Consider the following 18,230-nt stretch of genomic DNA (forward strand, 5'->3'; position numbering starts at 1 on the left):
TGGCATAAAAACATGCCAGCCCTACCTCTTCTAGGCCCCACTTGCCACCCCAATCAATGGTTCATCTGTGGGTTTGGAGAGATTAAGTATCGGTAGCTCTTTTTATTCAGAGCCTATTTGGGAGGGCTTCTGTGTTTAGGGTGTATTGTGTTAATTGAACTGCGGTGGTTGAGCACACGTGTTCTGGAGAAGCTACTCACAGTAGCTGGTTTGGGCATCCAGAAAGTCCATATTTGCCTTTCAAATTTTTACCAAACACAGCTTCTGACATTCCTGTTTGAGGCCCAGCTCAGAACGCCAAAAGCCGTGTCCCCAAAGCCCTCCCGTTTTGGAAGGCTGAAGTGCAGCAGCTTCTTTCTTTCTGAGGTGGGCCCTACGTTTGGTGAAAAATCCTGATAGCACAAGTGGAAGTGGGCTGTCAGTTTGTTATTTGAAGGGCCATCCTCTAACCCCTTTGAACAGAGAGCTTATGCAAAGCGCTTCAAGGCAAGTGAGCAGTGAGCCAGCTTAGCTGAATCTTCAGCTCAGCCTTCCCAAATGGGCCCTAATCTTCTTTTCTCTAAGCTAAACTCATTCTTTTTTTCTATTCAAATCCATAGTATATTCAATTCTCTTCTTTTCCAGTATTGATTACCATACTAATTAAATTAAATTTCTCCTTAATTATTGATCTAAGTAATGGGTTCTATAAACCAATATCAGTATTCACTTAGAATTTTGTTATGAAGAATGCTGGACTCTTGCAAGCAAGTGTAGTTCCATATTCAAGCTTAAAAAGAACCACAAGAAAAGGAAAAAAAAAAAGATTTTAAAATTTTCTTTAATTTATTAATGCTGTTCAATATCTGATTGCAATCCAAATTTGTAAGAATCCATATAAAATTCCAATGGATTATATTTGATTTGAAACCGAATATAAACAAACCAGATTTGAATCCGAATATCCAATCCAATCAGGAGTAACATTAAAATAAAACGAAGGCTACTAATAAAAAACATTAAAGATAATAAGAAGTATGAGTAAGCTCTCTTGAGCCACCGAACCTGTATAGAGAACAGGATTATCCAATCGGTAGCAACATATGGATTTACTAAGTAGAAAATCAGGTAGAAGAAAGGTTGCGATTACATGTTTATGAAGAAATTGAACCTGGAGTTTCCAAAGTAGCAAGGTAGAGAAATGGTGTATTTGAAAGCTCATTTTGCAATAGGACTTTTCCTGTAACCTGAACCCTTTTTTCATGTTTGACCAGAAGGTTTCAATGAACGAAATGAAACAAATTAGGGAACTAATATCATCAAGCTGGGTCTAGTTTTACCTAGGATATCCATGACCATGATCAATTTGAGTAATGAATGATTAGTGTTATCCCACTGCAGGTTTATGGGTTTTGGAGATGGAACTTATGCCTTACTAAAGAACATCCTAGGTCATCGGTGGAGGGAGAGTGAGTAAAAATAAAAAGGGAAAAAGATTTAGCTAAATTATAGCATAAACATAGACAAAGTTATCATACAGATTTTACATTTAATATTTTCTCTAATAGTTTGGTAAGCTGGGATTGCCTACTTGTTCCAACAACTGGGGAAGGCATTGCCTTCCAACTGAACAACAGCTTGACCTAAGTTAATAAAATACAAACTCAATGTGGATATAGCCAGTTATGACCTCACTCTGGCGAGCCTTTCCCTTATCTCTTCAAGTTCTTCTTCATCATCAACCCCCTCAGCTATAGGTTCTTCCTGCAATACAGAAATCATTTGTTCCTTAGGCTGCGTTTGGTTGAAGTGCAATTTTATTTGCACTAGTGCAAATGCATGGGAGTGCAAATGAAAAAAATGCAAATTCTCATTTAACTTTGTCTTGGGTTTTACTTTATTCTGCCTCATGTCTTAATTTACTTCATTTATACTGCAATCAAACAAAATAAGCTAAAATTTGAAACAAAAATAGGTCAGAATTTAAACTCAAATCATTTGCACTGCCATGGTTTTGCATCAGTGCAAATATATTTCCATGGCAACCAAACACAGCCTTAATGTCTTGTTAGACCATAAAGTGCAAATAGATTTAGGAACTTAGAGTGCAGTTATGATGCACATACCTCCTGCGCAGCTCTTGCTGCCTGTGCAGGTTGCTTTACCCTCTCTCTCCTGACAGCTTCTGGGAGCTGTGCAGCAGTCTCACCAGCAAGTTCAGTCAAAACCTTGTCAACTTCTTCTTCTGTCTCCTCTTCTATATCTTCTGAATCCAATGCAGTGTCAACAGCATCATTCACAATCTCTTCAATCACCCCTGCCTACAAAACACAGGCAAACAGTGAACGATTTTAGGAAAAGCAAATTTCTTCATCATCAGTAACAAAAGAAAAATGTAATTGATGTACAAGAGTTTTAAATACAACTTCCCAGGATTCGGGGGAAAAAAGTTACTCATGATAGAAAAGAAAAAAGTCCAATTCCAAATTCAAAGAATGAGCTCAAGTACACAATGAATAGTCCCTAGTTCAACGAAGGACATCAAATAAAAGTCACTCTATGACACCTTCTAGCAAAACTATCAACAGTCAGATTAGAAGATTACACATCAAGGTGACTTGCTAAGAGCCAGATTGAGAACATTTCCACAAGGGATGAGGGTGGCAAAGGCACTCAACCTGGAGAATATAACAGTGGGGTGACTGAAGAACACCAATGAAGGATCTGGAAGTACTGACACACCATGAGGTAAATTAGCAATTGGATAGTGAGTGGTTTCAAGCTTTCAATGGATCCATTGGTAGGCAAATGGTTTGGCTGGCGCTTTATCCAAACAAGGGGTAATCAGGGCAAAATCATTTTGGGCTCAAGTGTAATATTAGAGTACAATAGAGACAATAGGATGGAGATGCTTGACATACTGTACATACCACATTCTTTCATTTGAAGTGATAAAATTCTGCAGTTATTGACCAAAAAAAAAAGAAAAAAAAAAGAAAAAAAAAGAAAAGAAAAGATCTACAATCCCAATGGAGAGATTCATTGTGGATGCCTAAGAATCATCTCTCTGATAAGATAGCACCCTCAATGGAACCATGGTATAATCACCACCCTCCATCTTTTCTATTGCTATCTTAGAGCAGTGTTGCTTAGGCTCTCCTAAATGGATGAAGTGTCTGTGTTGGACACATCATATTCCAACACTCATGGTTTCTTGAGGGATACTTCTACTTAACATTTTCCCTCTCTCCTTAGTTATTTGACATAAATGAACAGAAAATGTACACAATGAATACCATTTTACTACAAAATGTTATCAAGCTACAAAAAAATGAGCTTTCAAACCTTTTCTATCCGTGTATATTGTATAATGTAAGAAACAAATAAAACATGTTTTTTTTTTTTTGCTGAGTCAAATTTCCAATAACCTCCCCATTCTCCAAAGTGAGAAACCATCATTTTTTTTTGAGAAAAAGAAGCCATCAAAATTTAACTTGACCAACTACCCAAAAGGTGGAGCCCACAATTGTCTCTTTGGAGGATTTTAATTTGATCCACCGCTTCTGCTAGAACCTTTAAGAAAGACAAGTTAGAAAAATAGTTGTCAAGGCAATATCCAGGTGGGCACCTAGGTGATACCTAGGCAACAAGGGGCCTATGGAAGGTTTCCTTGCTTAAGAGCCTAGTTATTTCTTACATGGCACTATAAAATATTTTTATATTCTTTATTTTTTGAGATAATAATAATAAAATAGACATTATTACAATGAATTATTCATTTTGTGGATTTATATACTAGTTCCTTTTTAATATTTTCTTATTTGATAGGGTTCAATCAACACACATATTGGTGCATGCTGTCTTGAACCCTTGGAGACTTCAAAACCTGAAACAATGGGCAAGGAAGAACTTAGAATTTTGTCCAATCAATACATTCTTTTTTTTTTTCTTTTCCTAGGACAACTTTTTCTTTCTCATGAACATGTTGATTTTCTATGTTTTAGTATAAAGTTTATACTTTCTTAGGAAGATTATTGATAATTACCATTTATCAAAAAATGATTATTGATAATTACTAATGAAAGTTTATTTCTACTGTGATACTCCATCCATCCTTGGGTAGCCCAAGCTTACCCTGATCCTATCCCTATCCATCCATCCATTGGGCCATCTTTTAATATTCCTATCTAACAGTTAAAATTGTTTATATTAGATAGGTTTGGGGCCATTTTTTTTAATATAATCGATTCAATAGGCTTTTCTGAGCCCGACCACCAACCTGAGCCTGGCCTAGACTCAAGCTCAACCTAAGTGTGTCAAATTTTTAGTTCAGGCTAGGCCTGGGTTTGGATAGATTGGACTTGACCTTGGGCTCAATCCAAGCTTGAGCCTTACAGCCAAGTCATAGAATTGGGCCTGGGTTGATCTTCAGTCATCCAACATATCTCAAAATGCAGGTGTAAATGCAAGGAATCTTGAAATGAAAATATCAATGTTTTTAACTCATTCTTGACCCAGCCAACTGGATCATGATTCCAGTTTCAATCAACATGTAACCCTTCACTTTACAAAAAATTGATTTGGTCAGTGACCCATTGACCAGGGTGGTTGAACCATTAACCTTTTTTATCTGTTAACCAGGTCGCCAGGTTTTATATTATTTCATTTTGGAAATTTTTTATTGGCATGATGTTAAGGGTTTGACCCATTAACCTGGATAGTGGAACTGATCACCTGTCCACTTGGAGAGAAAAGTAGTGCAGCCTCCAGGCCAGGTTTTAAAACATTGGAAAATACTGCAGAGAGCAAGAAAAGTCACCAAACAGCTTCCTAATTTGTCCCCGGCAATATTTGTTGACATCACATAAACATGCATTATAAATTTGTTCCAATGGTAAGTCTGATGGCCTCATAAATACTCTACTTTCTAAAAAGAGTAAATAAATAAGAATAAGTCTGCCAATGGGCAGATAACAAGTATTTTGACAAAAAGGCAGGATTGTTGATATAGTATCACTTCTAGTGTACATCAACCATGGTCAACACAATCTTTCTAAATTTGGATAGAAGGATGACAGACTTCAACAAATAAAAGAGTAGCATTAGTAGAAAATACCAAGGCTCTATAGCTAAGGTTCCTTTTTTTATTTCAATTAATGGAACGTTTTATCTTTACTCTTCAAAAAAAAAAAAACTTAAATACCTTGGTCATTTCTTTACTAAATTCTTGCATTGTAGAAGCAACTTCAGGAGCCTTCATTAGGTTATTGACAAGTTTCATGACCTCTGCACTCTTTGATAAATGACCCACTGTTCGAGCAATAGCTGCAAAACCAACCAGGAAAATGAGTCACTGCATTGAGATTTTTACCTAATATGAACTACCAATCTGTTTGTGGAATTGAACCATGAACAACATTGTGGGGAAAATGATACAAGCTATTGACAGTAAAAGAACTCCAAGCTTATTTGCCTAAATCATTTCAGATGGCCAATGGATTATTCTTGAAACATGGGGATAAAACTATTTAAGTCAAAATGAAAAGTGTAAATAGTTAATTTCAATTAAAAGATATAGATTCCTCCACCTCATAAATTTTTATTGGTTTGTACAGTTGGAACAGTGACAGGCAGGGAACCTATCACGATTCAAGGGGGTACTGTAGCATAGGTGGGGGTTTGGGACAATACATTCAGAAAACCAATAAAAAATTATGAGGGTATCAAACCATAAAAATCCCTTAAAAGAAAGTCTAAGCAATATTACATAAGAAGCATGAAGTGAGGTGAGGGCCGTGAGGCGCTAGGACTTCTGTATGCATGAAGTGTAAGCCTCAAAAAGTGATTCTTAAGCCTCATGATTAACATTTTTTTTAAGAAATACATTAAAATAAAATGAAGAAAAGTATAGAAACATGCATAAGAGGGGTATATTATGCAGAAAACTCACACACACATACACACTAAAACAAAACCAGGTGTGTTTTTTTCTCCTTTTTCTCCTTTTTGATTTTTTATTCCATGCCATTTTCTGAAACAACCAATGGAAACACTTTTGTGAAGAGAGAGGATAAAGAAATGAGAAAGAGAGATAGAGAGTTTTGTTTTCCAAAAAGTAAAGGTCCTTGGGACAATCACCTCTACTTTGTGTTTGTCTTCTGAGATCAAAATACCCATTACTTTAATTCATAAAAGCATGGGTATTTTTGTCAAATAAAATAGAGAATAAATATGTAGTCATTACATTTTTTTTACTTTTGGCTAATAAATACAGAAAAGCATTACTTTCAAGAACACTTATTAGAAACTAGAGAGAGAGAGAGAGTATAGAGCACCTTCAAAGTAAATAGAGTAAATTACATAGAACACCTTCAAATTTATGAAAATTGTGTTCAACTTATTTGAGTTTCTGAAATTATGTTATTCATAATTAGGGACAGTTTGATAAAAAATGAAGTTTTTGAATTAATGGATGATTGATTTGTATTTTATGGATACGATAATTAAATAATACAATATTCAAGATTTATAGTAATCCACTCAATTTTAGCTTCAACCATTAAGAAGCTCACAACTTCCTTAATAACTCAATCATTAAAAGTTAAAAATAATAGCCATCAACCATTTCAGTTGTTAACAAACATTTAGTAAGCATGAAGCCACAATACTCAAATTCCATTCTAATTAAGATTTAAAATTCATTTAAATTCCATTAAAATAAATAAATAGCTAAAAATTAATAATAATATAAAAATAGGGCTGACTTACCACAATAAAACAGGGAAGCAAGTCAAGTAGGTCAGTTCAATTTAAGGTCAACCAAGGCCCAACCCTAAGCATTGTGCTTAAGGCTAGAGCTCGAGGTCAAGCCCAACTTGTCCAACCTGAGTCTAACCTGAAACTGAAAATTGACATACTTGGGTGGGGTTTGGGTTTGGGTTAAGCTCGGGTTGGTCATTTGGGCTTAGGTGGGCTTATTAGTTCCAATGTATTAAAAAGTTGCATGAACTTATTTAGAATGAATAATTTAAACCTTCAAATAGGAAATTTATATATTTTGTATGTAGTCGGGCTAGGCTCAAATTAGGCTGAGGTTGGGCTTGGGCCTAGGTTGAGGACTGAAAATCCAAGACCAACCCCTGTAAAATCATGTGCTAGGTCACCTGGATTTGAGTTGAGCCTGCCCAAGTTGCTTTTTTTTATAAATGAGAAAATTTTTATTAGAGAATGGAGAATGACAGATACAAGATACCCATGGAGAAGCACAAGCTGCAACCTCTCCAGGTGATTAGATACTAAAATAGATTACAACTGTGCCCAATACAATTGTTCCCTACTTGCCCCTTGCTTGGCTAAACTATCAGCCATAGCATTAGCTAATCTCCCCACCCATTGTATTTTGACACAGATTTCTTGTTAGCCACTTAAATTTTTAAGTTCATTCTTAAAACACCAAACCAGTCTCTGGGTTTTGTAGCCACTCCACAACTAAATTGGAATCACCTTCTATTACTAGCCGTTCACCCGTTCCACTCCTAACTGTACTGCAAACTGTACCCCTTAAAGGGCAGCTAGTAATTCCGCCCTAGTGAAGTCCCCCACACCTAAAGGACCTGAGTATAAGAGAGCCACATTATCACTTTCATGCCTTAGAACCCCTCCCATCTCAGAGGGACCTGGGTTACCCTGACTGCTGCCACCAAAATTTAGTTTTGTAAAAGCCTTCAGGAGGGGGTGTCCAACTTATGTATACCTTGTTCTTCAGAAAGGAGCTGCTTGCCACGGATGCTCAATGCCTCCAAAGATCATTAAAAGAAAACTAATGAAATAAGTCCAAAGATTCTAGCCACGAGATAGCCCTCTACAAGATACACTCCTTCAGTTCTTGTTGGCTTTTCTCCTTCTCTTGGAATATCTCGACATTCCTTTCTTCCCACATTGTCCATAGCAATTCTGCTCATGCACACCTCCACATTATCCTCCTCTTCGGTGGCGCCAAGCATAGGTAGATGAGTCAAAAAGCATGCTTACTTCTGCTAGCCCACCCAAGTTGCATTTCTAAAACAAAGTGATATAACAATATTATAATTTAAAATCCCACTTGATTGTAACTTAAAATCCATTTGAGCTCCACTTATAAAAATTTTAAAGTTTTTAGTAAAAATTGAAGTTCCATTTAATATTTATTTAAAATGAATAAACAAGTAAAAATTATATAATAATATAATATAAAAGATTTAAGATTTACTGCAATAAAATTTATATTAAGACTAACGATATAATTTGAAAGTAATGCTTGAGTTGGACTTGGACTAACTCGACTTAGTCAAGAATGTTAAAGGGTTCCTTCTACTTCAATTTTGTTTGACAAGGCTTGTCCACTGCACGAGTCCCAACTAGTATAAATTAATAAATAATCACATAAACAATATGTAGAGAAGATGGGCCAAATGGCCCATAGGTTGTTTATTCTTTCTTGTTATTTATGTTTCTTTTCTGTAATGGGCCTTATTCTGGGCCCATCCTGTCTATATTAAGTTCTTTGTAAATTCTTGCCCACCTAAGGGCCTCCTTGTAATTATTCAAATATATCTTAATAAAAGAATGTTAGGGTGCTGAGAGAGAGTAGGTTCGAAACTCTCATTCTCAGACTCTCATTGCTGAACTCTCAAGCTCTCCTCTCTTCAGTTTTCTTCAGGTACATATAAGATAGTGAAATGAAGTCCTAGGGAGCTCAACTGAAAAGCTGATTAACTTGCTAGATCTGCAACTGGGAGGGATTTTTGTGTGGTGACAGCTCCCTTCTCCCCTTAGTTTTAGGAGAGGTAGGAGAGCAGTTGACTATCATATTTTGTGCATCATTGTATGCCCTCTCATATACTCTCTGATTTTTGCCATACAATTCAAAATGCTATAGACTGTTAATGCCAATGCCAGCATAGCATTTTCTGAACAGTAGAATATATGAGTTGATGGTCCTAACTCCTAAAATACAGTTCCCAACAGAAAGATCTAAGTCAACCTTTTCTCTATTTTTTTTTGATATGGAGAAATGGGGAACTAAATGGTGAAGGCGTTAAGCTATTATTGTTGATTGGTGCATATTGAGATCAAAAGGTAAATATTTTAATATAACACTAACAATGATATGTGCGAAGTGTTAAGCGATGAAAACACTAAACATTATAAATGAGTGTATCAGAGGTAAGGATGTTGAGATTGATGGATTCATGGGGTATCTAGGACTAGCCCCAATGTACAATAAAATCATCAAAACTTGATACAGCTGGCTTGGACATGTTAAAAACCACCTATTGCATCTGTAAGAGGTGATTTGATTCAATTTGATGGTTCTAAATGAGCTAGCTAGGAGAAGGCTGAAAAGGACAGCAACTGACGAATGAGGAAAAGATAGGATGACTCCTTATTTAATGGATGATATGTCCTTGTAGCCAGGAATTGTGAAACAGGATTCATGTAGCTGAGAGGTGGATCCCATATAATTGGGATAACATTTTGTTGAGTTGAGTTTAATGATTTATATTATTAGATGATACGTGATAAAACCATATTGATTGCTTGTGCTCAATGTTTAAAGGCATATGAGGCTTATTCCTTGAAGCTTGAATAGAGACAAGGCCCAAGGAAAACACCTCAAGGCCACCTTGAGGCTCATGAGTTAAAGCCATTTGAGGTATTGTTTAACATACAAGGCTTCTTAGTATTTGTTATGTGATTTCTAAGGATATGAATTTATCTAAACTTTCTAACATTTCCAATTATTGTGAAGAAAACTGAAGAGAGGAGAGCTTGAGAGTTCAGCAATGAGGGTCTGAGAATGAGAGTTTCGAACCTACTCTCTCTCAGCACCCTAGCATTCTTTTATTAAGATATATTTGAATAATTACAAGGAGGCCCTTAGGTGGGCAAGAATTTACAAAGAACTTAATATAGACAGAATGGGCCCAGAATAAGGCCCATTACAGAAAATAGGGTTGTTCATAAGAAGGCCCAACCCGACCAAACCGACCAACCCGAACCGACCCAACTCGAGTCGGCCGGGTTTTCATCAGCACCGGTCGGTTTCGGGTTGGGCAAAATCATAAACCGATATATCGGGTCGGTTTCGGTTTTCTTATGTGAAAACCGAAACCTACCCGAACCAAACCGAACCAATTAGTTTTCTAGTTCGGTAGTTCCTAGTTTCCTACTTAACTAGTCTTCTACTAGAACTAGAACAACCCTATCTTCTAGTTCCTACTTAACTAAATTGTATCTATCCTAATTTTTATAGTCTTTTACACCAAATAGGCAACCCATTAGGCAATTACAATTAGAATTAGGTGTCCTTCTAGTTCTAGGCTTCTCTATCATTTTTGTACAGGAGCAAAACCGAAACCGACCCAACCCGACTCAAACCGACCAGGTTGTTTTGCTTATCAGTGGGTCGGTTTTGGTTTCCACCTCATGTAACCCGACCAGGTCGGGTCGGTTGGGAAAACCCCTGTAAACCAACCCAACCCGACCCGTGAACAGCCCTAACAGAAAAGAAACATAAATAACAAGAAAGAATAAACAACCTATGGGCCATTCGGCCCATCTTCTCTACACTCCCCCTCAAGCTGAGCATAGATGTCAATCATGCCAAGCTTGCTGGTATCATGCTGAAGTTTTGCCTTGGGAATGCCTTTGGTGAGAAAATCTGCCAACTGTCCTTCAGATGTGATGAAAGGAAGACACACTTCACCCGAAGAGATCCTTTCCCTAATGAAGTGTCGATCAACTTCAATATGCTTGGTTCTATCATGTTGCACTGGGTTGTGAGCAATGTTGATGGCAGCCTGATTATCACAGTACAACATCATTGGCTTGTCATATTCAACTCCAAGTTCTTCCATCAATGATTTTAGCCATAATAATTCAGAAACTCCATGTGCCATGGCCCTGTATTCTGCTTCAACAGAGGACCGAGCAACAACCGATTGTTTCTTGCTTCTCCGAGAAACAACATTATCAGCCACCAAGCTGCAATACCCAGAAGTAGATCTTCTGTCATCAATGTTTCCGGCCCAGTCAGCATCGGTGTAGGCTTCAAGTTTCATATGACCATGCTTGGCAAACAGAATACCTTTTCCTGGGGAGCCCTTCAAATAACATAGGATTCTCTCTGCTGCTGCCATATGAGTGTCTCGGGGAGCATGCATGAATTGGCTAATGCAACTAACTGCATATGCAATATCTGGCCGAGTCATGCATAGATACAAAAGTTTCCCAAGAAGTCTCTGAAAGATTCCTTTGTCTTCTAACAATGTCCCTTCTGAGGCTGAGAGTTTATGACTCATATCAATAGGAGTAGCAACTGGTCTAGCACCCATTTTTCCAGTCTCGGAGAGCAAGTCAAGAACATACTTCCTTTGGGATATAAGAATCCCATCCTTGGATCGAGCCACTTCCATACCAAGAAAGTATCTCAAGTCCCCCAAATATTTAATCTCAAACTCTGTATGGAGAAAAGATTTTAGATCATGAACTTCTGAAACATCATTACCAGTCACTACAATATCATCTACATACACAATGAGGTATACTGCCAGAGGTCCACTCCTCTTCACAAAAAGAGTATGATCGGACTGTGTCTGCACATAACCAAAGTTAACAAGTGTTGTTCTAAATCTCTCAAACCATGCTCTAGGGGACTGTTTTAGTCCATAAAGAGATTTCTTCAGCCTGCATACCTTCCCTTTCATATCAATTCCATACATCCCTGGAGGAAGAGACATATAAACCTCCTCATGTAATTCACCATTCAGAAATGCATTCTTCACATCCAATTGATAAAGGGGCCAGTCAAAGTGAGCAACTAAAGATAGAAGAACCCTCACAGAAGTAGTAGCATGATTGGCAGAAACCCTTATACCTGAATGAGCAAATGCTGAAGCAGCAGAAGAATTGCCTGAAGGGTTGGAAGAAGAGGTCACATCACTCAGCTGACTGATCATCTTCCCAAACTTTTCATATTCTACTCTCATGGCTGCCAACTATGCAGAAGCAGACATTTCTTCACTATCTGGCCCGACAGCTACATTTGCACTTCCTGATCTTTTACTATCATACTTTTTCTGAAACCGACTGGGAACAAGATTAGGATGTAGTTTCCAACACTTATCTTTGGTGTGTTTTGACTTCTTGCAGTACTCACATATAACTTCTTTCTTTCCTATGCCACCAGAAGTTCCAACATTCCCTTTGGGTTTAATCCCCATATTGGCAAAGTGATCATTCATATGAGCCCCTTGAACCTGAACAGCCCTTCTGCTCTCTTCACTACTCACCAATGCATAAGCTTGTGACAAAGAGACACACTCCTTGGAAAGAATATTCTGTTTTGTGATATCATATTCTAGGTTTAGTCCAGTTAAGAACTCAAATACCTTGTTCCTTTCAACCAATTTTTTGTAGGTCTCTGCATCATTGGTGGTGTCCCAAGGTACAGCTTCTATTAGGTCAATCTCTTGCCATAGGGACTTCAGGGTTGAGAAATATACAGCAAGAGGTTTCTCCCCTTGTCTTAAATTCTTTACATCACTTCTCAATTTATATGCCCGAGCCACATTGAGTTTTTCTGAATAGGTTTCCGCAACACTGTCCCAAATTTCTTTTGCTGAATTCATCCATAGGTAGTGTTGGCTGATTTGTGGCTGCATTGAGTTCACAAGCCACCCAATGACAGTGTAATTTTCTTGCATCCACTTCTCGTAGGATGGATCATCTTCTGGGGGAGCCTTCTTACTCCCGGAAATGAATCCCCACTTTCCTCTACTACAAACATGAATCTTTACTGATTGTGACCATGCCAGATAATTAGTTCCATCTAATTTAACTATGGTCACAATCAATAAGGAATCATTTGGAGTCCCCTGAACCAGTCCATATTCAGCACCACTTTTGTTTTCAAACTCTGAGGAGTACATCATGTAAACACTCTAAACAGAGTTCAGCCGACCACAAGAAGACAATATACTGAGTTCAGCCTTCAAGAAGTAATCGGAAACTCCTAGGCACTGTACACTCAGCTGAAGTACCTTTTCAAAGTTGTGCACTCAGCCAAGAAGAGTAAATACCAATCGGTATTGCTGAATAGGCCTTTTCACAAACATAGTGTGGGCAATAGAGACAGCCCAACTGTCAAGGAAGAGAAAAGACCCCAAAAAACAGTTCGTACAGCCCCTTAAAACAGCCAAAAATGAGTAACAATACACAGCCTTGTTACAAGGATGTTTCGGCAGGTTTTAACAGTCCAAGAAGAAGAGAAAAAACAGCCCAGAAATTTCTGGGTTAAACCAGATTTAATGCAGTCGAAGGTAGTACAGAACAGCTAGGGTTTTCGGACACTTCAACAGTCCAAACACAGTCGAAGATGATACAGAACAACCAGAAAACTGAGCACAACTTACAGTTCAAGCTTCAACAGTGCAAACACAGTCGAGCTTCAAAAACAGAACTGAGTTGTTCCCCTTCTCCTCCCCCTTTTTTTTTTCTCTAATTCTTCCTGGCCACCGAACCCCTTCCCTAAGAGATTCTAGTCTTGGGCTCGTCCACTGACCTCCAAGAATCAGGCAGTATGTGACTAAGCTTCCAGCCCTATGATATTCAGGTTCAGATATGCTCTGATACCATGAAGAAAACTGAAGAGAGGAGAGCTTGAGAGTTCAGCAATGAGGGTCTGAGAATGAGAGTTTCGAACCTACTCCCTCTCAGCACCCTAACATTCTTTTATTAAGATATATTTGAATAATTACAAGGAGGCCCTTAGGTGGGCAAGAATTTACAAAGAACTTAATATAGACAGGATGGGCCCAGAATAAGGCCCATTACAGAAAAGAAACATAAATAACAAGAAAGAATAAACAACCTATGGGCCATTCGGCCCATCTTCTCTACAGTACCATCAATCCAGCATGCCAAAAAAATCTCCTTAGTCTCATTCTGGAGATGTGCCAAGTGCCAATGGACCTCTTCCCACACTTTAACACCATCTAATTGCATTATTTGAATTACCTTCAATGTCTAGGGACAAGAACAATTCCTTCTTAGTAATATGTGTGCCCATGTGAAGTGCTCTGAGCTTTTAAGTAAATTTAATATAAAAAATTACTTTTTAGTTTTTACTTATCCTAGAAAACAAAAAGTAGTGGACTCTTTAATTTTCTTCATAAAATTCTATTCTTTTTTCTTGAAAGGTAGAAACCAAAATGATGCATATCATAACTATAGAATAACAATTTCACATAATAATTGATTCACATATAATATTTATTTTCTGAAAGAGATGGCATATGTAAAGAAAAATCTAAAAGTTCCTATCTGTAAAGCATCATACCAACACTTTCTCCCAGATGCATTGCAATTGAATTCAGTTGTGCCTTATTCTCATGAAGACGGTTCACAGCTTTTCTTGATCTCACAATTTCCTTAGCAAGTGCCTAAAAGCATATTATGTATCAGAAGATAAAATAAGATAAAGACCTTTATAATGTCAGAAACATGTGAAAAAGAGAAATTTTGACCAGAAAGGTTAAGAGGAAAATTAGAAAAGGAAAAGCCATAAAAAGGTGCCCCTAAACAAAATGCTAAGGTTCCTCATCCTCATGTCAAATCTAAATATACTTGTGAAGAGGTGGTAACCATTTAAAAATAATCCAGCTATGGATCTCATGTATCATATTCTTAATTTTTATTAATATCAAAGAGAAAGGATGTCATCCAAGCTTTACTTCCCTAAGTCAAGTGGAAGGAGCAGAAGAACCTCCTTGAGGCCAATTTCACAAAAACAAGTGCCATAATATACAAAATCCATCCCAAGATAGAAGACCCCAATAGAAATCACTCCCCTCTCCAATTAGGCTATATACTTTTGAGTTGGCAGATGTTGGAAACTTGGAATCTATTGTATGGGATGTTCACTTTGGAAACTGAGGTTCTAGCATCTCTAGTCAAATGCCTAGAATTTCACAGCCAGAGTCTCAAACATCAATCAAATCACAACCTAGGAATTCCCCTCCACCTCAAAGAGACAGCAAAAAGATAGGATATGTAAAGATTGTACCAAGCACCACTCTCTATTTCACTCTAACTTATTTATTCTTCTAAGTGACCTATCTCTTTGTTGTCTCCTCTGACAGTAAGAGTTCTCAGTCTTCTTGTATCTGTTGTGCTTCCTTACTAAATCTATTTTCCTGCTCATTCTTTGGTGGGCAGCGAACTTTCCACTTGCTTCTCTATCTATATTCTTCATCATTTAACCGCCCAAACTGTCTTCCTTCACCCTAAAAAACCCACCCAAACTGTCTCCTGCGTCAGCCTACCACCCTAAAATCATTAAATCCATAATGATAACTCTAAAATTAGTATCTAATGTCGACTTTGAGGCTGGGTTTGGAACTTTGAATTTGGAGGCAGAAGTGGAAAACCATGATGGAAATGAAGTGATGGGCTCCAGAATAGTGTTTTTAAGGTAGTGGTGCAAATCAGGTACCCTACTTGAAGAATTTACACAGCATCGGGCCCAGGCCCTCAGCTGGGCCAATTTAATTTTAGCAAATGCTCAACCTGAGCCTGCCCAAGTTGCAGTCCTATCTAAAGACATGTGAAACTTATGCCTTAAGGCAGGCATTAAGGAAAATGCCCCAAAGATCAACCTTGAGGTTCACACTTAGAGGTGTAAAGGAAATGATTACATATTATTAAGATCGCTTATGTCAAGAACATGTTTTCTGAGAAAAGGTAACTTGTATTCAAAAAAGGGAAGGATGTATATAAGGAATGTACGAAAGGCCTTAAAAGACATAAAGAAGGCCCAAGCAATTAAGTAAGCACTGAGTTTATGGCTTACACATTGAAAGATCCTAGCACATAGCCTTATGCCTCTACTATCTAAATCATTGCTCCAGAATGATTACTCCCCCCCTCCCCCCCCCCCAGTTTTACCTCAGCACTATCTAGGTAGCTGAGCAGTGAAAATGGAAAGTAATGGATTCAAAATACCATTCCACTGTGCTTTTCCATTTCTGGTCCAATCCAAATACAGCCTATCAGTAACCAGACCAACAATGATCTCTTTGGGAAAAATGGTTCTGGTTGTTCTTACAATATGTTTAGAGATCTTAATCAAAATTAAAGGTTGGTGAACATTCAGTGCTGGAATGGTGAAGGGAAGTGTAATTAATCATGAATACAAGTATGCCCATTTTGAAAAAAGATATGATAACTGATACAGGCATTTGTAGTCATACCAATAAAATAGACTTCAGACGGTATATCAGATTGGCACCAAGGGGATATTAGGAAACATTATTTAGCAGTTTACTATCTTATCACTACATCAGTGATTGATCTAAATATCTTATAGTAAAATCTCAGGCTGGCATGCGTGGGAATTTGGGTTGACCACTTTGTCCAAAAAAAAAATGCCAAATGCTGGGTCTCAATTCCGTCCACCCCTCCCAATACCTCGATAGATGGGACCAACAATGGCCCTTTTCTTACTTACTTTCCTGGCACATATCATATGAACTTAGGTTTCACTTCAAGGAAGGAAAAAACCTCGAAATTTCATGAAATTAGGGGCTAGATAACAAATTAAGATCATTTGCGTCTCCAAAATTCCAATACGATAATTTCTCTCTCACCGGTAATATTTAAAATTATCTTTTCGCTTCAATCAACCAGTAAGCACTTAAACTGAAAATTATATTTAATAAATATAAGCACAATTTTATTTCAGTAAAATTTACATCAATTTCAGCAAGGAGAATTCACAAATAGGCTCCTATACCTTCGCTGAGACCATGTCGTTTCTTTTTGCAGCTTCTCTAATCGCTTTCTGTACACTTTTCTCCTCTCTCTGCACATCTGCAATAATTAAAAACAACCCACGACAAATGTTTGTGAAAATTACTACAATAAACATCGTCTTAAGATCCCATTAATCGAATTTCAACTCATGAAAGGAAAGACTCCAATTACATCCATTCTGTAATAAATAAACATATAAACAAATAAAAAGTAGGCATGGGAACGATTTAGGTTGTTGGTTTTAATAGAGAACTAGCCTCGAATTTGGCGTTCGATGTTGCGGCACTCTTGCCTGAGTCGTCTCTGCCAATCCCTCAATTGCTGCTGTGGGTTTGGCTTGGGTTTCAACAGACTCTTCACCTTATCCATCTCTCTTCCAACCAGAAAAGGTTGATGATGGAGAAGAAGTCGAAGGAGAAGTAAACGAATGAGATCGCTTAGGATCAAAGCTTCTTTAATGTTTTTGTTCTTCCACAGCGAGAGCTTTTCCTTTTCTTTCTTTAATCTTTCGGTTTGCCCTCCCCAACTAACTTTTTGAGATTTTTCTTTTTGTTTCCTACGCAAAATTGCCAAGGCAAATTGGGGATGTAAGTCGGGTCGGGTGGAGGTATTTCCCAAGTTCCCAACCCAACCAGGGTTGTCAAGCCCCCAATCCCAATTTCCAACCTTAACCCAACCAACCCGATCTGTTCACTTCTTTATTAAAATGTTCTTATTTAGAGTCTTTAGACTTCAGATTAAGGTTAAATTCGGGAAGATAATAAATACAAATACGTACAGTGTAAATAGAAAGTTTAAAAATATCATATACTGACCAAGGTGACAACTGACTGGTTGATCTGGGTTACCCCCGACTTGTCTAGCCCCATGGAGGAAAAAAAACAAAAGAAAGTGTATGCCATTTATTTTGGCTGTTTCCTACATTCCTTATATCTGAATCTGCTCCATACGGCTTGGAATTTGGATCCCTTTTGGGTTATAGATCGAATCCCACTTGCATCTGAACTGGGGGTCATGGATTTAGGGGGTAGGTTATCACTCAGCCGGTTGGGGTGAGCAAGAAAGCCCGAAAAACTGAATCGAACTGAAAAATCGATCGAAATCAAACAGAAAATCTAATTAATAGAACCAATTGGTTCGGTTTCAGTTTGCTATTCTTAAAAAACTGTAAGTTTTGGTTCAGTTTCGATTAACCTTTTAAAAAAATCGGTAATTAATCGAACCGATTGGGATATATATATATATATTATGTATTATATATTATATTATATTTTTTTTTTATTTTTTTAAATCAAAATAAACCCACCGCCATTTGACTTTTTGAGTTTTCCCCCTTCCCCTTATTCGAGACTTAAAGGCTAATACCAAAACTAAAAACCCTTGCTTTCCTCTTGTTC

The 18,230-nt window shown here is 37.5% G+C and overlaps 1 protein-coding gene across 1 annotated transcript; it reads right to left on the minus strand.

Annotated features, from left to right (window-relative positions):
- Positions 1-1,453: 1,453 nt before the first annotated feature.
- On the minus strand, positions 1,454-17,515 carry LOC104604533 (vacuolar protein sorting-associated protein 24 homolog 1-like). Its single transcript, XM_010268913.3, has 6 exons — positions 17,091-17,515; positions 16,814-16,890; positions 14,360-14,462; positions 5,183-5,304; positions 2,106-2,300; positions 1,454-1,743 (listed from the first exon to the last, which is right to left on the minus strand). The coding sequence occupies exons 1-6, from the start codon at positions 17,200-17,202 to the stop codon at positions 1,663-1,665; spliced, it is 690 nt and encodes a 229-aa protein (XP_010267215.1). The 5' UTR covers positions 17,203-17,515; the 3' UTR covers positions 1,454-1,662.
- Between the last annotated feature and the right edge of the window lie 715 nt (positions 17,516-18,230).

The sequence above is a fragment of the Nelumbo nucifera genome, chromosome 6, assembly GCF_055504915.1.
Source record: "Nelumbo nucifera cultivar China Antique chromosome 6, China Antique-T2T, whole genome shotgun sequence".
In the NCBI taxonomy this organism is placed as follows: domain Eukaryota; kingdom Viridiplantae; phylum Streptophyta; class Magnoliopsida; order Proteales; family Nelumbonaceae; genus Nelumbo; species Nelumbo nucifera.

Coding starts and splice junctions, on each gene's coding strand:
- LOC104604533 (XM_010268913.3), bottom strand. CDS start 17,202: ATGGATAAGGTGAAGAGTCTGTTGAAACCCAAGCCAAACCCACAGCAG. Junction 14,463..16,813: donor ACGACATGGTCTCAGCGAAG/GTATAGGAGCCT, acceptor ATATGCTTTTAG/GCACTTGCTAAGGAAATTGT. Junction 2,301..5,182: donor TTAGTAAAGAAATGACCAAG/GTATTTAAGTTT, acceptor TGTGTTTTGTAG/GCAGGGGTGATTGAAGAGAT.